At 40.9% G+C, this 22684-nt stretch overlaps 1 protein-coding gene across 1 annotated transcript in view; it reads right to left on the reverse strand.

The window, feature by feature from the left end:
* The window catches only part of LOC109215949 (E3 ubiquitin-protein ligase AIP2), a 4221-nt gene extending 2475 nt beyond the window's left edge, over nt 1-1746 (reverse strand). The window contains exon 1 of the mRNA XM_019380073.1: nt 1377-1746. Coding sequence (XP_019235618.1) covers nt 1377-1532 — 156 coding nt within the window. The 5' untranslated portion in view covers nt 1533-1746. The remainder of the gene's footprint in view (nt 1-1376) is intronic.
* Between the last annotated feature and the right edge of the window lie 20938 nt (nt 1747-22684).

The following is a 22684-nucleotide window of genomic DNA, read 5'->3' on the forward strand; positions in this document are numbered from 1 at the left end:
AACGTAAGGTAAGTTAGTAGGACGACTTAGGGTTTCGGGGTAACTAAAGTAACTACTAAGTTACTACTAACTACGAAACGAACTCGTGCCCACCCCCCCCCCCCCCCCCCCCAAAATAAGAACAAAAGAACCAGGCAGAGAGATAGTGCAGCTACTAACCAGCCTATAGTAAACCATTTGCTTAGTGTATTGTGTTTCTGAAGAAGGAATATAACTCCTTCCGTGAAAACTAGGATCTCTCTGAAATATAGCAATATGCTGGTCATTTTTTCTGCGTTACATAAAGGAATAACTGCTCACACAAACCCTTTTTATTATTAATAGTAAGAATATGAATATGTGTACTGGTTCCCTTTTATGAATTGACCTATTTTGAGTTCTCTTTTCAAAAAGATCAATTGTTTATTTCTTCATGGTGATATTAACTGCGAACTAAACTATCTAATAGCTAGAAAGACAAAAAGTTCCACCTAATGCATGAAGGAGGCTTTCGCACTCAGCATCAAACAACAAAATGACTCATCATTATATTTATGGTAATCAGATTAATCAATTAGACAGCATAAAAGGCACAGAATACTCGTGCAGATAAGCTATCTCTCTCTATTTTGTTTTAAATAAAGAAACGAGAATAAAATCAACAGCCTGGTCGATCATCTTCCTTTTAGACACTATTTAACATGAGGGTAAATGTTTTCCAGGAAAAAACTTTCTAGGTGATATCATTTTCTGGTGTTTAATTGCTAAACTATTGAAACAAAACCATTTTACATCAAATTTTAAAAAAACAACTCGCGTCTGCACTGACCATTTTTCATTCCAATCCTGCTCCATATCACCATGTAAACATATGTTTCCACTCTCCACTAAACATAAAGTCATCACCAATCACCACCCCCCACGCCACCCTATTGCCAGTATAACATTCGACCAAATTTTTGTCCAACCATACATCACAAAAGGAGTTAGCGAATGATATTGCTAGGTAAATGACTTCCCAATGAAACTAATGTTTCAGGAAAATATTTTACATTGTGTAAAACAAGGCTTAGGTGCCAAATTGCACAATCATTTACATAATTTGTTATGACACAAACCTCATCTCCTCTACCAACTCATTTAATTCCATAGCAACCTATTTTCGATAATTCGGCACCAAGAAGTAAAGCTCATCCAGTTAACTTTTTATTCTGCAGCTATCCAAACTCATACATACTCAAATAAATCACGAAAACCACTAACTCAAAAGCAAAATTAAGAAACATATATATTCTAGTATAGCAGAAAAGAAAACGACGGGTCAATATTTCCCGTAATAAATAATACATAAATCAAGAATAAAAGGAAAACCCAAAAAAGGGGAATAGGGAAATTACCGAATGACGAAGAGAAGGGGAAGCAGAAGGATAATAATGAAGAAGAAGGGATCGGATAGAGGAAACAGCTTCCTCAAATATTTGTTTCTTTCCCAACTGCTTCTGCAATTCTTGAAGCTTCTGCTTCAATTCTTCCTCACTCTGACGCCTCTCCATTTTTGATTTTTTGGTTTGCTTAGCTCAACAAACTTCTCTCCGATGGATTATTGCCTTTACAAAATTGTTTTTATACCCGTCGGTGGCAGCTGCTGTCTTGTGGAGGGGAAAATCAACCGAATTGGTCTAATTCGGGTTAGCGGGTCATGTGGGATCCGCTAACCCACTAAAAACTAGGTAGTACCTTTTTTCCTTGTCAAATTGGTGCCTAATTGCGGGAAAAAAGAAATTGGAGCCTGTTATAGTAAAAATTAAATTATGATGGATGTATACTCTTCTCCATTGTCTCTATATCTCACGCTACTCTAATACTTAATAAGTTATGATTATAACTCTATGATCTTCCTCTCAAATGCTTAATGACATATTCAATGACATATTTTACTTTATTTTTCATGCATATATAAAGACCTTATAATAGATAGGAAAATACACACAATTGAAGAAGAAAATCTCTTCCTTCTCTCTATCTCCGGTTCTTGTTCATGTTTTACTAAATTACTTTTATTTCATAACACGTTATCAGCACGAATTCTCTAACATCAAGGTTGAATTCCACTTCTGATAAGGTATATCTCGATGATCTATTGTCAAAATTATCAAGCCTAACAATTCCTTTAGTTTGACTTCAGATATACATATAAGTATAAGTATATTTGCCTGAACGAATGTTGGTTCCTTCATTTTTGTTTTGTTGTGATATTTCATCATAATATAAACTTGAGCATCTTGTTCATGAATATAATATTGTTAAATTTTCATGAACTAAATAATAGGTGCCATGCGGTAAACTAAATAATCTACAAAATTAAAATTATACTTAATTATGTATGTTTATGGTTTTACCTTATAATACGATTTTAGTATGCCTAGTATTATACATTAGTTTACTATCAAATATAATATAATAATAATATTCGTATCTATTTTATTTTGATAAGATAAAATATTAGTACAAGAAGTATGTACTCATGCATATATAAAGGCCTTATAATAGATAGGAAAATACACACAATTGAAGAAGAAAATCTCTTCCTTCTCTCTATCTCCGGTTCTTGTTCATGTTTTACTAAATTACTTTTATTTCATAACACGTTATCAGCATGAAGTCTCTAACCTCAAGGTTGAATTCCACTTCTGGTAAGGTATATCTCGATGATCTACTGTCAAAATTATCAAGCCTAACAATTCCTTTAGATTTTGACATCAGATATACATATAAGTATAAGGTTATTTGCTCGAATGAATGTTGGTTCCTTCATTTTTGTTTTGTTGTGATATTTCATCATAATATAAACTTGAGCATCTTGTTCATGAATGTAATAGTGTTAAATTTTCATGAACTAAATAATAGGTGCCATGCGGTAAACTAAATAATCTACAAAATTAAAATTATACTTTATTATGTATGTTTATGCTTTTACCTTACAATACGATTTTAGTATGCCTAGTATAATGATTATACATTAGTTTACTGTCAAATATAATATAATAATATTCGTATCTATTTTATTTTGATAAGATAAAATATTAGTACAAGAAGTATGTACTACACCAAATTTTTCATTGATGATAGTTCTTATCAAATTAACACGTTGAATCATTTCTGTATGAAAAACATATAGTAGTAGGTAGTAGACAGAGATTTGTCCACTATTTTTCTTGATTCGCTGATTGTCTTAAAGGTTCTGCTATATCTTTTTATTTTTCTAGAGAGCATAATACTAAGTTTCCATAAAAGTGCATGGTAACTAGTAGTACTATTATTCTATTTGATACATCATTTTTCCTTAATGTTCTGATCATATCACTTTCATCTTGAAGTAGGCTTATTGCACAAACCACATGTGAATTTTCAATATTATTTTATATTTTCATATTCATATATCTGTTTCACACTAATTACTTAGCTGATTTGAGTAAACGAAAGTCTATTGTTGAGAATTAGATCCAAATGACATTATGAAGAGTTTAACTCAAGAGGTAAGCATTTCCTTCGTATTTGAAATTATTTTTGTCCTTTGCTATTAATAATATCAACTTCAATGAGTTCAAATCGCAATGCACCATGAGGGTAAGACATCGGGATCAAGTCCTGATGCTCCATGATGATAAAGAGTTGGGTTTGAGTCCCAATTCATGATGGCCTAACATGTTATATTGGTAAGACATTGGGTTTGAGTTCCACTGTACCATATTGATGATATAATGATGACTAAAGAAAAATGGTATATTTTTCATGAAAAGGCATAAAAATTCCCACTTGATTTACTCCATTCTTGAAGTGAATGTGGTAGCGGCGCATAATAAGTCTAAATGAAGACAAGTGGTTGAACAATGAACGTGGGCATTCCAAAGATCAAAATAATAATAATCATCACTATGATTATAAAATGAGAACAATAAGAGTTCTCAAAATAGTCCTTCAAAATATGAAGGCAATGCCATCAAATTGGTATGAAAAATAATAAAGCACGCCGCTGATTATGATCCATTCCTTGAAGAGAATGTGACTTGTGATAAGCATTGAGAATGTAGACCCATTACTAAAGGTGAATGTGGCAATATGTGATAAAAGTAATGAATAAAGACATGCAATGCATGATTGGATGAAGACCACACAACTCAGCTCTAAGGGAGGTTTGAGTGAAATAAAGAGAATAAATATTATTGCGTGGTTACATGAATATATATGTCACTGGCCAAAAATTATTTTGTCATGCCTTATAAAAAGTTATTAAAGGCAAAATTAAAGCAAGAAATAATTTTGCTTATGATGATTTTGACCATGTGAGATCCTCGCGACGCATCATAGGCTCTTGGTGATGGACGTCGGTATTATGATAAAGAGAAAGAAGAGGTCCGCACTAGGACGACCGAGGATCAGGTGAGGAGCCTTGACTAAGGATAACGCTCAGGAGTTGGAGAGGAGGTTATTGACATTGGGAGCCTGGAGGAGTAGTGGGGACGCGAGTGCTATATAGGCAACGGTGGTGAACTGTATTAGGGAGGCGGCAAAAGAGGCGTTAGGGGTCTCGAAAGGTTATACTGACAGGAACAAAGGTAACTGGTGGTGGAATGAAGTTGTCCAAGGCAAAGTGGAAGAGAAGAAGGTGGCGTAACTGAGGTTAGTAGGGAGCATAGACGAGGAGGAGAGGAGAACAAACAAAGAGAGAGGTATAAGGTAGCTAGGAGGGAGGCAAAGTTGGCAGTCACGGAGGCTAAGACTGCTACGTTTGTTCGTCTGTACGAGGAACTGGGGGACAAAGGCGGGGATAAAAAGATCTTCCGATTGGCCAAGGCAAGAGAGAGGAAGGCTCGAGATCTTGACCAAGTGAGGTGCATCAAAGATGAGGACGGCAGAGTATTGATGGGAGAGGCTCAGATTAAGAGGAGATGGCAGACTTACTTTCATAAACTTCTGAATGAAGATAGGGACATGGATATTGTGCTAGGTGAATTGGGGCATTTCGAGAGTCACCAAAACTTTGGGTAATGTAGATGTATTAGGGTTGAGGAGTTCGTGGGGGCTATGCGTAAGATGAGTAGGGGTAGAGCGACCGGACCAGATGAAATTCCGGTTGAATTTTGGAGGAGTGAGGGTAGGGCAGGTTTGGAGTGGCTAACTGGGCTGTTCAATATTATTTTCAGGACGAAGAGGATGCCGGATGAGTGGAGGTGGAGTACGATGGTACCGTTGTACAAGAACAAAGGTGATATCCAGAATTGTCAACTATAGGGGTATTAAGTTACTAAGTCATACCATGAAAGTTTGAGAGAGCGTGCTAGAAGAGAGGGTAAGGAGAACTGTGTCTATATTGGATAACCAGTTTAGGTTCATGCCGGGTCGTTCAATTACGGAAGCTATCCACCTTATTAGGAGGTTGGTGGAACAGTACAAGGATAGGAAGAAGGATCTGCATATGGTGTTTATTGACCTGGAGAAAGCGTATGACAAGGTACCTAGGGAGGTTCTTTGGAGATGCCTGGAGGCGAAAGGCGTGCCGGTTGCTTACATTAAGGCGATTAAGGACATGTATGATGGAGCTAAGACTCGGGTTAGGACTATGGCTAGCGACTCGGAGCATTTTCCGATTGCTATGGGGTTGTACGAAGGATCTGCGCTCAGCCCATTTTTATTTGCCATGGTGATGGACACACTGACGCACCATATTCAAGGGGGGTTCCATGGTGTATATTATTCGCTAGCGACATAGTTCTGATTGATGAGACGCGAGGCGGCGTTAATGAAAGGCTGGAGGTTTGGAGACAGGCCCTTGAGTCTATGGGTTTCAAGTTTAGCAGGACTAAGACAGAATACCTGGAGTGTAACTTCAACAAAAGTCAAAAAGTCAACTCAAAAGGCCAGCCCCGGGCCTACATCTTGTAATCCAAAAAAAAAGTTACAAAATCTGAACACCCATTCAACCACGAGTCCAACCACATCAAAATTACCAAATTCCGACACCAAATCGTCACTCAAATCCCAAAATTTTTACTCTCCAATCCTAGTCAAAACTCCTTAAATTCCACCTTAAAAACACGTAAACTAGGTGGGAAATTCAATGGGTATTCAATATTAATGAATAAAACTGATCAAAAGTGACTTACCTCTTGAATTCTACTGAAATCTTTTTCAAAAAACCCCTTAAATTTGAGTTCCCAAAGTCCAAAAATGAATAAAATCTCGGAACCCTTCAACTATATACACTGCCCCAGGCATTTCGCTTCTGGGGCCAAAATTCTGCATATGTGGAACGCTTTTGCGGTGAAAACTCTGCACCTGCAGAATTCACCTAAGCCTTCACAATCCACACCTGCGCTCCAAGATCCGCATCTGCGGAAGTGCTTCTGCACCCAAATGTCCGCTTATGCGAAGCTAACCTCACCTACCCATCTCCGCATCTGCGGGCTTGCAGATGCTGAAGGTCTCTCGCACATGCGACCACTGGCCAGCTCCTTCAGGCCCCGCACCTACGACCCCTAAATTGCTTTTGCGAGCTCGCACTTGCGAACAATCCCTCGCACCAGAAACCCCCAGCTTCAGTAACATCCTAAGTCCAAATTCAACTAAATAACCATCCAAAATACACCTGAGTTCCCCCGGGACCTCAACCAAACATACCCACAAGTCTTAAAATACGATATGAACTTAGCCGAGGCCTCAAATCACATAAAAAACATCAAAAACATGAATCGCACCCCAATTCAAGCCTAATGAAAACTAATGGATTCCAATTTCCACAATCGACGCCGAAACATATCAAACAAACTCCTATTAACCTCATATTTTGCACCCAAGTCATAAATGATACAATAGACCTATTCCAACTTCCGAAACCAAAATCCGAGCCCGCTAACCACAAAGTCAACTCTCTGTCAAACTTCCCATCTCTCCAAACTTCCATTTTTTAACTTTCACCAATTCAAACCAAAATCACCTACGGACCTCCAAATCAATATCCTGACACGCTCCTAAGTCAAATATCACCATACGGAGCTATAGGAACAAACAAAAATTTATTTCGAAGCCATTGTTGACACCCAATTTTTTCCTATATATTTTTCAATATGCAAAATAACTTCAAAATGGCACATATATGCATATGTAAGCATATTCAAGTATTTTATTATTTTTCCATAATTTTTGAGGTTTTTTAAATCAATTTATTTCCCTCTTTTATCCATAAAATCCAATAATCATTTCCAAAATTATTATTTTTGGTAATTCATCTATTGAATTTTCATCTTTATGCTAAGATATAGCTAAGGTAATTTTTTCATGTTTTTACAATTTTGTTTAGTATTTTTTAAAAGCTAATTGTACATAATTGCAATATTAGCCGTATTAAGATTTAATTGTGTTTTATGTTCATAAAACTAAGTCCTGTATTTTTGAATTTTTAGTTATATGCTATAAATCATTTTAGTGCTTTTAATTTATTTCCAGAAGTTAATTTCCTATTTTTTATAATTTTAAAAGGGGAAAATTGGCTATTCAAATAATAGCCCAATTACATTTTAATTTTAGCCTAATCTGATCCCGAACTAAACCCAATTTCCCGGCCCAATTCCCATTCAAACCCGACCCCTAACCCAATTAAATGACCCAACCCGGACCCCCTACCTAACCATTTCAATCCTGGCCGTTGATCATTTAGATCAACGGCCACTATTCGCCCTTTCCATTTTTAACCTTAAACGACCCCTTACCCTACCTCATTCATCACCAAACGCCGCCCTTGAATCCCTCTTCTCTCAATTCTCTCTGAAACCTCACGTAAACCCTAGCCGCCGCTATCTAATCCCACCCTAATCCACCCTAATACCTTCCTAATCCATGGCCCCTCTTGGTTATTTGAGACGTGTATCAGCCTCCTGTGGCTCTTGGGTGTTTGTTTCTGTGGTTTCATGGCCAGTCCTCGAAGGAATCTGGTCCAGTCCTTGCTCGACTATTGTTCATGGCCTTTCTCCGGCCATCCATGACCTTTCTCTGGCCATTCATGGCCTTTCAAGGCCGATCCTTGACTTTTTCTGGTTAGATCATTAACTTTCAAAGTCTTTCTCACTTCTTTTGGGTTTACTAAAACCCTAGATCCTTTCAATTCTCTTTCAGATCTCTCTTAGATATGTACTTGCTATGAATTCCTTAAGTGTCTCGAAGGTTCTTCAACTTTTCTTTCGAAACGACTCTTCATTTTTTCGACGATTAAGGTTTCCTTTAATTATTTCAAAAGATCTCTTCTCCGATCTTAATATTGTTTGTGATTTTGCTACGTTTAGAACGATTTGCTCATATTGTTCCTCTATCTATTTCAGCATGTTAAAAAAACCCTAGTTCCTTTTAGTCTTATCCGAGTTCTGAAACTGTTTGTTTAAATGTGTACTTGTTCTTTGTTTCTGACTCTCTTTTCCTTGTTTGACTTGTTTGATTTTGAGTTCTTACCATCTCTTAAACTCGACTACTGCTGAAGCCCTAAATTTCTTAGAAGTTTTTCTCACTTATTACTACTGTGAGACCTTTACCTGCTTCTGATTTCTCTTATCTGATACTATGTTCTTCTTCAGTTTTGATTCTATGTGACTACTTGACCTATTTGACTACTGTGCCTCGAATATTTTTCTTACTACTGAATCCTAGCTTATTTCTACAACTACTGTATGTTCGTGTTATCTCTTTTGCCAATGTGTTTGGCCTCGAATGTCTGATGCTTCTGTTCACTCTACTTATATACTAAAGTTTCTTCCTTAATTGATCTTGATCGGGTGACTGATTGCAAAAGCTTTTTCTTTATGAACCCTAATTTCACTCGCCTGTTTAAAATTAATTGATTCCTTCCCCTTTACTGTGATATTTACCTTGCTGAATCCTTTCCCAAAATAAGCCTATTTTGTACTTAGACTTGTTTGTTTACTTCATGCTTTTACTGCCCCTTATATGGCAATAATCAATCTGTCCCCAAACTGATTTCTTTCCTTAATTAAACCTGCTACTACCCGTTAAGCGGTGATTCCTTAATTAAAGGGAATCACTTGTGTTAATTGATTCCGACTTGTGATTGTTTCCATGTTTGTGTTAAGACTTTACTTATTACCTTACTTATCACTCGTTTTCAAAAGCTATAAATACCCACCCCCTCTTCTTCCAAAGGACGAACAACTTGAGTTCAAAACACACACTTACACTTAAAACTCTCTCTTTCTTTACTACTACTTGTGCTATTGCTTTGTCTAGCCGGCTGAAAGCCAAGGCTAGATTGTGGACTCTTGTTTGCTTTACCTTTCTGCACTTTGCTTCTCTACTGGTATGTCCTAGTTTACTCTTTAAGTCTCAACAACAATATGTTTCTTTAAGTTGCTTCAGTTTCTCATTCATGCTCACTTCTGCCGATGTTTCTGCTGTCTATTTACATTACTAGCATGCTGAAATATGCTCCCTTCCCCTTTTAGATTAACGTTTCCCTATGTATGTACTCTGTCATTCGCTTGTTATGTGATTTGCTGACTTATGAATCCCAAACCCCCTATCCCCTCTATGTGTTTGTGTTCCTTTGGTTGGTTTGTGGGCAGGCCAGCATCATCTATTGCTGTGCATAACCAAACCTGCCCCTTTCTGGGGTCATATGCTTCATACAATGTATTCCCAAAACCCCTCGAACCCTTTGTGTAACTACTGATTCTGGGGTATTTTGAGCTCTACTACTACTGTTTTCAAATCACCCTTTAATCCTCTCCTTTATCCTTTCAGTTTTAAAACTCTATTCTTGCACTTCCACTATATTCTTAGAACCTAGGTTCTGCCCCTCTTGTGTGAGCCTTGCCTTGGGACCCTTGAGCTCCCTCTGAACTTGGAGGCATAAGGGCTTCCACACTGCACTCATTTCTGTCTGGTTATGCAAACCTGGGTGTAAATACTGCCCGGGGTCCCTTGAGACCCTTAGGGAACTTTGACACACCCAGGTATGAGAAAGGCTTTGAACATCACGGGCATCTGAAGTGATTAATTATATAACTCAGATAGGAAGTCAAGATCAGGCTTCTTTTGGTTGTAATTTCTTATTTCTGCACTTCTTTTGTAATTTAAGTATTTGGTCTGTAATAATTTATAACAAACATTAGGGTTGGCTAGTAAAAAGGGATGGGGCAATTATGGATGTTTTAAGGGTAGATATCCTGCCTATAGGATCTGTTTAATTCTGCATGTTTTACTTCCACACTTAGATAACATGACTATAGGATCTGTTTAATAAATTCTGCATGTTTTACTTCCACACGTAGACATCATGCCTATAGGATCTAATGGCTATAATCGGACATCATGCTCCAAGGTTAAAATCTGCTTCGAAATTAGATATCATGCCAATAAGATTTTTATAGAAATCATGCCTATAGGAATTTCGCTGTGATCAAATAAATTCTGCCTACTCCGCCTCATGATCAATTGGAAACCATGCCTATAAGATTAAAATCAGCTATAATAGAAAGCATGCCTATAGGATCCAAATCGCTCGTTTAGAATTGTTTACTGTTTACTACACTTCTAATCAGCAATAGATATCATGCTCCTAGGACATCACTATTACGCCTAGGCAAGCCTTAGGTAATAATAATGATAAAATTGAATCCGCCTCTATTTAATTAGCAACCGCTACAACCAGCAGGCAGGCCTGATTCAGACTTCTTATCTGAGCTATATAATGAATCTGGTTCTGACTCAAATCCCCTACCTTAGGATTTTTAAAATTCAGACTTTAACTGTGTTTGAGTCGTGCTATCTATGTGTATTATTTGCGGAGGATTGTATGAGACTTCTAATTGCTTACATGTTTCCCCTTTGAATGTAGTCCTACGTGTTTTTGTATGTCGCCTTAGCATTTTTACCTTTAAACCTAAGAGTTAGCCTAAATCCTCCCTCTTATAAGAATAGTAGTGCTAAAATTCCTCCAGGATTGATAGGAATGGGACGGGTAATAGCACGCAATAGAGTTCGAGACCAATCCGCGCTTTAAATACCTTCACGGGGTGGGAAGGGTAGATATGGATATGATGAGCGGTGCGCTAATACCACGTGTAGCCCCTCTTTTGAGGAGTGATTACCGGGTATTGCATTGATGTGATCCATATTATAAACAAACCTAGGACCCTTTTACATTCATCAGCATGCTTAGTTATAACTCTTTCAAAATTTTGTTTTATTTAATCATTTTCAAACACTTGTGTATTTAAAATCCCCTCTTATTTGAGCCTTGTTTGTTTACTTGTTAATTGCACTAATTCACAAAGAACTATCTGGACGGGAACCTTACTAGTGGATCCTGAGGGGTGCCTAATACCTTCCCCTTGGGATAATTTCAAGCCTTTACCCATCTCTGGTTATCAAACGTAGTTGTAGTTGAACCCTATAGGTGCCCTAACGCACATTAAAATCGTTAGGTGGCGACTCTTCAAAACTGCAAAACCCCTTTCCCAAAAGGAAAGAGTTGTCCCAACCAAAATGTCATAAACCCGATTCCGCGAAGGAAAAAGGGGGCGCGACAGCATGGCGACTATGTTGGGGATTTTTAGGCTTTTACCATTGCAGATTGTTCTTGTGAATTTGTACCTCTCCCTATGTGCAATTACTTGTTTAATTCCTTTGAGCATTTAATTTCTTCTTTAGAAGCAAAACTGACATATCTTCCTTGTTTTCTTTCCTTTATCGCTTTAAATTATGGAACTGCTGTATTTATCGCTTTCTTAATGTGCAAATACATGTGAACATGCTTTTAATTATTGCATAATCATGCTCAACATCATACTCCACTCGTGCCAAACAAATACTATCGCAACACTTATAATGAGTGGTTGCACTCTTCCTATATCATTACCCCCCCTAAATTCGGAAAGGCATATTTGCGGTAAAACTAGTCGATCAGCGGTGCAGTCGACAGTTCTGAGCCTTCCCCCTTGAGTTGTCCGCTCAATGGTGCCAGTCTAAAAACCCATAAAAACCTTACTCTGTTTAAGTTGTGCATGCATCATGGTCAAACCTAGCAGAATCAGTTATGTTGTCCACATAATAATCCTTTAAGCCTTGTCTAAAGTCCACTGGGTTTCCCTAAACCCAAAACAGACGTCGTCATGTTCTGTGCATTTATTTGGAGAACTAGATGCTTCCTGCTAATCATTGATATTAAATAGTCGAGTCCGGTGGGGGAAGGGTCTAACCTTATTTGCCTTGCAGAAACATGAGGCACGAAGTCCCCAGATTCGGCATGGTCACCAACATCCACCCAAGGTTGCTAAGCTGGTGGAAAGATTTACACTCTAGTGATCAGAATCTCGTCAGAAAATATCTGGGAAATCTACCATCCCTCTTGGAGGTCCAACCTAATAACATGATTATAGAAGCTTCCACATTATTTTGGAATTGTGAAAGGGCCGTATTCCACTTTGGGGGTATTGAAATGACACCTTTGCTGGAGGAGATAGGAGGATTGGCCGGTCTGGTATGGGAAACTCCGGGCTTGCTAATGATTGAGAATCGCAAAGGTAGGGGCTTCCTTAAAATGATAGGTTTGAAGAAGAATCCGGAATTGACATGCTTGAAGGATTCATACATCCCTTTCGACTACTTGTATGAGAGGTACGGTCACAGCAAATCTTATCGAACCTACTTTGGCGAGTTTGCCATTACATCCTTGGGGCACGCTCATCGCAGGGTTTTCGTCTTCATATTTTGCTTTCTGGGTCTGATTGTATTTCCAATGAAGAAAGGTAGAATTCATACTAGGTTGGCTATGGTAACCAAAACCCTAATGGAGGGGATGGATGGGCAGGCATTCAGCATTGTACCCATGATTATTGTAGACATATACCGAGCCTTGGAGAAGTGTCAACGAGGAGAAAAACACTTCGAAGGCTGCAATCTGCTACTTCAACTTTGGCTCATAGAGCATCTCCAAAAGGGCGAATATCGACAAGAAATTCAGCGTAGGGACTGGGATGATCACATCTCTTTCCACCATCCAAAGCGAATGAATTACATTCCCGACATGTTCGCTCAGCCTGAGGATGCTAAAGGATGGGTTGAGCTATTTGATAATCTGACCGAGGAACAAGTTCAGTGGATGTTCGAGTGGTTTCCGACGGAGGAGTTCATCGTCCAATCTAGAGACGCACCTTTCCTGATACTAATTGGTCTGAGGGGAACCTACCCTTACGTCCCTCTGCGAGTTATGAGGTAAGCTGGTAGGAAGCAAGTCATACCCAGGGTCGACAAGATGAGTAACTTTCGAGCCGACTTCCAAGGCGATGATAGTCCTTACAAGTGCCAAGCCCAATACATGTGGCATCGCAAGATCGTGATGGGGAAAGACACCATAGAGCCAGACAGATACCACGCCAATTGTACTCCTTTCTATTAAGGTTGGTTGGAAGACAATCATGATGGTTTGGGCCAGCCAGGGTTTGTTCGAGGCCACATTATTATAGATGAAATGGCCGAGGCGCAAGTCAAGTACAACCAGTTGCGCAAAAGGATCCATGAGTATGAAAGTGAACATCGCAAAATACAAGAGTCCAACCAGAAGTTGATCGAGGAATGGAAAGACATGGATACCAACGCCNGGGCCCTGCGTGGCTTATGCCGCTGTTCTTCCCGGAGTCTTATTTTTTGTATTCGTGTAAGGTATAGCCGGAGCCTTGTTGCCGGCATTTCTGTATTATTCTTCAGTTATATTTAGAGGCTCCGCAGACAGGTTGTGGGTAGTGTCGGGTATTGGCAATTAAAAGTAGAAATATTGATGTTTGGCAATGATGTATGTAACTTGTAATACCCTTAAAGTGGCGAAATGAAGTTGCTAATGACAATGAGATGGAAATCGTTAATTATATGTTGATAGAATTTGATTAATGGAGTCTATCCCTTATTTAAATATGAGTTGGGTTGGGTAGTATGTATGAAACCTGCCAGGCTTGCTCAGTCGGGTTTACTCGGTTGAGCGCCGGTCGCGCTCCTTGGATTTTGGGGCGTGACAATTATAGACGAAAAGGCCGATGCGCAAGTCAAGTACAACCAGTTGTGCAAGAGGATCCGTTAGTGAGAAAGTGAACATCGCGAAATACAAGAGTCCAACCAGAAGCTGATCGAGGAATGGAAAGACATGGCTACCAACGCCAACAAAAGGCTGGGATACTTGGAGCAAGGCATAGTGGAACTGGAAAGAAAGTTTCTCAAAAGGGTCGAAGATTGTCAAGAGGCTAATGGATTTGAAGGTGGATATCTAGCCAGAGCATACCTGTTGCTAGGACTTCGCGAGTTGGGGAAGTTGTTCGACGGAGACAAGGATGCCGAATATGGGGAAGGTTCTTCTGGGACCAAGTAGATAGGAGTTTATATTTTCCACTTTAAAATGTAACAAGGCTAGTGGCCATTAGTAACTTTTATTTCCTGTTTATTTAATGTCAATTTGGGATTCGTCTTATCTTTCTCAATGAAATGAGGCATTTAGCATTCCAAGTTCTCCAAATCAACTTGCTGCTAGGCCCACCTTGGGCACAACGAGGTTCCTAAATTGGGACACGCTTTACATTCCTGCACTACGTATTTAAATATTGCAATACTTTTTATGATCTCACTAACTTGGTTACCTATTTGTTTTATTTTTGTTTTGTTATTCCCCTCCCCAAAGGTTAGTTCGTGCACTCTGGCAACATCATCTTATTCCACGAGATCTAGAGGCCCTCCACCCACTCCTCCTCTTAGTCCTGTTAAGAGCAAGAACAAAAGCAAGATGGAAGATTTGAACAACAAAAAAGAGATTACAACAGCAAAGGCCACTGATGGCCATGGTATTCGGGTTCCCAACGAAAATGTGTCACAACTAGAGCAGAAATTGTTGAAGTTTCAGGAAGAGCTCGATCAGGTTCGGAATCTGGCCAACCTATCCTTCTCCCTTAGCACCCCAGACACCAACTTCCCCAATGTTCAAAACTCTACACCTCCTAAAAAGCAACCGAATCACCCCACTGCTCCAACAAAGAACCAATGCAACACTTGCCATACTCCAAACAACATTCCACTACTCATCCCAGAGCCTCAAAACTCCGCAAATGACCATTTCCACGCCCACACACCAGGCCACCACAACATTCCCATCTATGTGGAGACCATGCCACTCTCCACCCAACTTATATCTCGCACACCTGAGTCTGATAAAATGGATCTACTCATCATAAACTTGGCTGAGGAACTCAAGAAATTAACCAGCCGAATTTAGGGCGTCGAAGGAAGCAAAGGGATCGAAGGGTTGAACTATGAAGACCCCTGCATACAACCGGATGTCGAACAAACGGAGGGGTACAAACCTCCTTAATTCGAGATGTTTGATGGTACAGGTGATCCAAGGGTCCATCTGAGAACATACTGCGACAAGCTGGTCGGAGTAGGAAAGGATGAAAGGATCCGCATGAAGCTGTTCATGAGGAGTCAGAAAGGAGATGTGCTATCTTGGTACATCAGCCAAGATCCCAAGAAATGGTCGAACTGGGTAGGCATGGCATCTGATTTTATGGACAGGTTCAGGTTTAACACAGAGAGCACGCCAGACGTGTTCTATATCCAGAATCTAAAGAAGAAGCCCACGGAGACATATCGCGAGTATGCTACTCGCTGGAGGTCCGAAGCTGCTAAGGTCAGTCCCGCCTTAGATGAAGAATAAATGAACAAGTTCTTTGTCCGGGCTCAAGACTCGCAATACTATGAACGATTGATGGTGATTGAGAACCATAAGTTTTCCGACATTATCAAACTGTGGGAACGAATTGAAGAAGGTATTAAGAGTGGTATGGTTACAAACTTCGAGGCCTTGCAAGCTACAAATAAGGCCTTGCAGTCTCGTGGTGTGTCTAAAAAGAGGGACTTAGGGGCCGTGATGGTTGCACAAAGGACCAAGTCTCCTCTCAAATACCAAACTTACCCAATACCTCCACTCACATATCAGCCACCCCCAAATTACCAAGCACCCTCTTACCAATCTCCCCCACCAACTTATCAGTAATCTCCACCCCCAACATATCAACCTACCTCACTGAGAAACTCCAAACCCGCTCATGTCTACCAAACTCACAATGCCCAACCATCTCATTATAAATCACCCCCCGCACGCCAAAATCTCCCTAGGCCCCGACCTAATTTTGATCGAAGGCCTCCAAAACAATATACAGCCATCGCCGAGCCCATTGATCAGCTATATGAGAGGCTCAAAGCCGCTGGTTATGTCACCCCCATCCCTGCTACAACCCCTGAGAATCCTTCTCAGTGGGTTAACATAAACAAGTCTTGTACATACCACTCCGGCATGAAAGGACACACCATCGATAAATGCCGCTCTTTAAAAGACAAGATACAGTCTCTGATTGATACCAAAGTCATTGTAGCAAAGGAAACCGCTCCGAATGTCGGCAACAACCCTCTACTGGACCATAAGGGTGGGGTATTCACATGATTGAAGTAGAGGATTATTGGGATCCCGAAGGATCCATCGGGTTGATCGTAGAAGGCGATGACCCAAAGAAACCAGTAGTTACTCTCAATCCGATTATAGTGCAGATCCGACCATCTGAGGACACCGGGGTAGATATGTCCATACCTCTTGAGTTTGAAGCAGCGCCATCAGTAAGGACACCGGCACCATTTGAGGTTGCAGTCTTGCCACCCAAAGAACATGTTCCATTCGAAGTGAAGGTAGCCACGCCCATCTCGGTGGCGATGTCCTCCATGTCGTCATTCTACTCAAACGCCATACCCTGGGATTATTTTGCCGAGGCAAGGAGAAAGGGTAAGGTCATAATTGAAGAGACTGTCACAGCCCAAGGTATGACAAGAACTGGTAGAGTCTATACCCCTAAACACCTAGCTGAATCAAGCAAGCGGGCCTCAAATCAGCCTCTCCTCATTGAGACGGGTCCGGATGACCTTTGGAGGAAAATACAGGCCAAGGAGTATTCCGTCATCGACCAGTTGAACAAGACGCCAACACAAATATCCATCCTCTCGTTGCTGCAGAATTCTAAAACATACAAGAATGCTCTATTAAAGGTGCTAAATGAAGCATACGTACCAAGTAACATCACTGGCGGGGAAATGGCTAATATGGTAGGACAAGTGCTAGAAAGCCATAAAATCACCTTTTATGAGGACGAGCTGCCGCCTGAAGGGCTAGGTCATAACAAAGCACTGCCTATCACCGTACAATGCGAAGACTATTTTATCACCGGGATCCTGATCGATGGGGGTTCCAGCCTTAACATATGTCCGTTGGTAACACTCAAAAAGTTGGGTAAAGGGCTACATGAGATAAAAGAGGGAGCAATCAATGTGAAAGCTTTTGATGGTTCTCAAAGGTCCACCATCGGTGAGATTAGTATGTGTCTGCAGATGGGACCAACCTAGTTTGAGGTCGATTTCCAAGTAATAGATGTACCAACGTCCTACAACTTACTGCTAGGACGACCATAGATTCATGCTGCTGGAGCCGTAGCATCAACTTTGCATCAGGCCGTATAGTTCGAATGGAATCACTAGGAAGTGATCATTCACGGTGACGACAACAATCCTATATACAGTCGCCAGACCATTCCGGTAATCGGAGGAAGAAAAGCTAGGTGGAGAGACCTACCACCATATCGAGCGGGTCAATGATGTCGACAAAGACAAATGGTGAGATAACAAGATCGAGAGTATATGGAATTGGAGTGGGTATGAACCTGGCAAAGGACTCGGCAAGAACCTCCAAGGGATCTCTAAACCAATAAAACTCAAGAAACATGGCACTACTTTCGGTTTGGGATATGAATACACCTGGGAGGAGTTCAATAATTGGTCGCCACCATGGCGCGATCCTTACTATCCACTAGAGCAGCCAATACTGCATATGGAGCAGACTTTCCAACAGGCTGACGTAATTTATGGGTCAAATGAAGAAGAAGTGCTTGCAGCAATGAAGAACTTGTTCTTAGAAGACAGTGATATGGACTGTTGTGTCATTATCGAGGAGGAGGGGGAGGAAGGCCCTTCCATACAGGCTGTGAGCAGAGGGGCATATCTCAAGAATTGGACCATCAGAATAACCGGAGCCCGACGAGCCTCGGGGTAGCAAGGCTAAAACAAGCATCATTCATTGTATTTATTTACCAAATGATTTTTTCTTTTTGCATATTTGAATTCCCGTAATAAGATCGGCGATGTTCAAAACAATTATTCAATTTATCGAAAGCATGCTTGATTTTTCTTGTGATTTAATATTTATTTCTATCTCTCCTTACTTTTCCAATACAGCATTACTATTACCTATCTTGATGAACCAATGACTGTGACATGCAATGAGACAACACAACAAACGGATGTTGATTCAAAAGAAGATGAGATACCCGAGGAAATTATCAAAGGAGTTGAGAACTTTGAGAACAGACCTAAGTCCAACCTGGATGAGACCGAGATTATTAACCTGCCACATGCAGAAAACATCAAGGAAACACGAATCAGCATTCACCTATCGCCCTCAGAAAAGAAGGAATACATAGAGTTTCTAAAGGAGTATGAGGACATATTCGCCTGGTCGTATGATGACATGACAGGACTAAGTACGTCTATTGTGTCTCACAAACTGCCAACCGATACAATGTGTCCACCGGTAAAGCAAAAGCTCAGAAAGTTCAAACCTGATATGAGTCTGAAAATCAGGGAAGAAGTCACTAGCAGATCAAAGCTAAGGTTTTCAGGGTGGTTGGGTACCCGACATGGTTAGCAAACATTGTGCCAGTACTAAAGAAGGATGGGAAGGTCAGAGTCTGCGTCGACTACCGGGATCTCAACTGGGCCAGTCCGAAAGATGACTTCCCTTTGCCGAATATACACATCCTGATTGAAAATTGTGCCAAGCGTGAGCTACAACCATTCGTATTGCTTTGCTGGTTATCATCAGATTTGGATGGATGAGGAAGATGCTGAGAAAACGGCTTTCACTACGCCGTGGGGAGTGTATTGTTACAAGATGATGCCATTTGGCCTAAAGACTGCAGGGGCTACCTACATGAGGGCCATGACAATAATTATCCATGATATGATACACAAGGAGATAGAGGTGTATGTGGATGACGTTATCATCAAATCCAAGAAGGCCACTGACCACATAGAAGATCTGAGGAAGTTTTTCAATTGACTGCGGAGGTACAATCAAAAACTAAACCCCGCGAAGTGTGCATTTGGGGTTCCTGCTGGGAAGTTTCTTGGGTTTATTGTGAGCCGCCGAGGAATAGAATTGGACCCATCGAAGGTCAAAGCCATTCAAGAATTACCACCGCCAACGAACAAGAAAGATGTGATGAGTTTCCCGGGAAGGCTGAACTACATCAGCCGATTCATAGCACAGTCTACAGTTATCTATGAGCCAATCATTAAAATGTTAAAGAAGGACGCCGCTACCAAATAGACCGATGACTGCCAAAAGGCCTTCGACAAAATCAAGGAGTACCTGTCTACACCACTAGTCTTAGTTCTGCCCGAGCCAGGTAGACCCTTATTACTCTAACTTGCAGTGCTAGACGGAGCTTTTGGCTGCATTTTGGGGCAGCATAATTAAACTGGGAGAAAGGAACAAGACATTTATTATCTCATCGAGAAGTTCACCCCGTACGAGGCCCGATATTCTCTTCTAGAACGCCCCTGCTGTGCTTTGACTTGGGTAGCTCAGAAGCTGAGACATTACTTCTGTGCCTATGCCACGTACCTCATATCAAGGATGGAGCCTTTGAAGTACATCTTTCAGAAGCCCGTGCCCTCTGGCAAGCTAGCCAAGTGGCAAATCCTGTTGAGTGAGTTCGACATTGTATACGTAACTCAGAAAGCGGTCAAGGGACAGGCACTGGCAGACCACCTTGCTGAAAACCCCGTGGATGGAGAATACGAACCCTTGAAAACGTGTTTTCCTGATGAAGAGGTATCATTCATAGGAGAAGACATTGCAGAATCCTATGAAGGTTGGAGAATGTTTTTCGATGGAGCAGCAAACTTCAAAGGAGTTGGCATAGGAGTGGTCTTGGTATCAGAAACCGGTCAGCATTATCCAGTGTCTGCCAAACTCAGGTTCCCCTGCACCAACAATATGGCCGAATATGAAGCCTGCATCTTAGGGCTCAAAATGGCCATTGACATGAATGTGCAAGAGCTGCTAGTGATTGGAGATTCCAATTTAATTATACATCAGGTACGAGAAGAATGGGCAACCAAGAACTCCAAGATACTCCCGTATCTGCATCATGTACAGGAATTGAGAAAGAGGTTCACGAAGACGGAATTCCAACATGTTCCCAGAATCCAGAATAAGTTCGCCGATGCATTAGCTACCCTATCATCTATGATACAGCATCCGGATAAGAATTTCATTGATGCCATTCCGGTGAAAATTCATAATCAGCTAGCTTACTGTGCCCATGTTGAAGAGGAAGCAAACGGAAAGCCTTGGTTTCATGATATCAAGGAATATTTGGCAAAAGGAGAGTACCCGGATCTTGCCAATCATACTAAAAAACGCATACTTCGGAGATTGTCCAACAACTTCTTTCACAGCGGAGGAATCCTGATTTGGGATTATTAAGATGTGTTGACGCAAAAGAAGCATCCAGGCTACTAGAAGAAATTCATGCTGGGACTTGTGGTCCCCATATGAACGATTTTGTCTTAGCAAAGAAGATACTCCGGGCTGGTTACTTTTGGATAACTATGGAAACAGACTGCATCCAATATGTACGAAAATGACATCGCTGTCAGATACATGCAGACATGATAAAGGTACTTCCGAGCGAGCTCAACACAATAAGCTCACCGTGGCCATTCGTCGCCTGGGGAATGGACGTCATTGGACCAATCGAGCCTGCCGCTTCCAACGGACACAGGTTTATCCTAGTGGTAATTGACTATTTCACCAAGTGGGTCGAAGCAGCATCTTACAAAGCAGTGACTAAGAAAGTCGTGACAGACTTCGTCCGCGACCGCATTGTTTGTCGATTCGGTATCTCAGAGTCAATCATCACTGATAATGGCTCCAATCTCACAGTGACTTGATGAAAGCCATGTGTGAAACTTTTAAGATCAGACACAAGAATTCCACAGCCTATTGGCCTCAAATGAATGGAGCTGTAGAAGCCGCCAACAAGAATATCAAGAAGATATTGAGGAAAATGATAGAGAAGCATAAACAGTGGCACGAGAAGTTATCATTTGCTCTATTAGGGTATCGCACCACAGTTCGCACATCAACCGGGGCAACCCCTAATATGTTGGTTTATGGTACAGAAGTCGTCATTCCCGCCGAAGTAGAAATTCCTTCCCTAAGGATCATACAGGAAGCTGAGCTCAACGACACAGAGTGGGTGAAGAGTCGTTACGAGCAACTAGCTCTTATAATGGAAAGAGAATGAATGCGGTCTGCCACGGTCAACTCTATCAGAACAGAATGTCCAGAGCCTTCAACAAAAGAGTCAAGCCAAGACAGTTCACACCAGGGCAGCTGGTGTTGAAGAAAATTTTCCTACATCAAGATGAAGCCAAAGGGAAGTTCTCTCCCAACTGGCGGGGTCCGTACATGGTTCACCAGGTTTTGATTGGAGGAGCCCTCATACTTGCAGAAATGGACGGAGAAGTTTGGCCAAAGCCGATTAATTCAGATGCAGTCAAGCGTTACTATGTGTAATCTTTACGCTTTCCTTATATGATGTAAATTGAACTACGCCTGACCTGATTCCCGTTTAAGAGGGGATACGTAGGTAGCCCTATGGGTTCGGTCATAATTCAATAAAATTTTCCTTTTCCCCCGAAATTGGAAACTGAGGCAGAATTTTGAGAAGGACCCTCAAAATTCCAAAGTAATTTCAGCCGATCGCCGCACGAGCAACAATCAGAAGCGTCAACCCATCTCACTGGGGCAGAATTTTGAGGAGGACCCTCAAAATTTCGTAGCGAGAGAGGTTGCAATGTCCCAAACCACGTCACAGTCGTCGATTCATCTAAAAAAGCTATTTTTCTTTAATTATACATTTATGTCATACTTTCACAAAATCATGATGTTTATTATTGAAACTGCTTTGTTTAGCAATGCTACCCCAACGATATAGACGGTATCGTCAGATCAAAGCCGAACAAGTCAAGCAAAGCCAGCGGGGATACGAACTAACCTTCCCCTTTACAAAACTCACGATTTTTCTTTGGATGAAGGCACTAGGATTACGAAATCATTGAACATACTGTACGCCCATAGAACAAACATTGTTCGAGAATACAATTCTCCGAACCATTGCACTTACCAACATTTGCTATCAGCACGCACCTGTAATGTTCCGTATTTCACAACGCTCCCAGTAATCACCACGCCGCAATCTGCTATCAGCTAAGAAAACTCTACTGTCATTTGCTATTTTATTTCTTGCATAAGGCTACCATTCTGCCTTCCGAGGTTAAACTCTACCTCTATCTGCATCTGCATTGCATAAGGCTACCATTCTGCCTTCCAACTTGCATAAGGCTACCATTCTGCCTTTCGAGGTTAAGCTCTACCTCTATCTGCATCTGCATTGCATAAGGCTACCATTCTGCCTTTCGAGGTTAAGCTCTACCT

Source organism: Nicotiana attenuata, unplaced genomic scaffold (assembly GCF_001879085.1).
Source record: "Nicotiana attenuata strain UT unplaced genomic scaffold, NIATTr2, whole genome shotgun sequence".
Lineage (NCBI taxonomy): Eukaryota > Viridiplantae > Streptophyta > Magnoliopsida > Solanales > Solanaceae > Nicotiana > Nicotiana attenuata.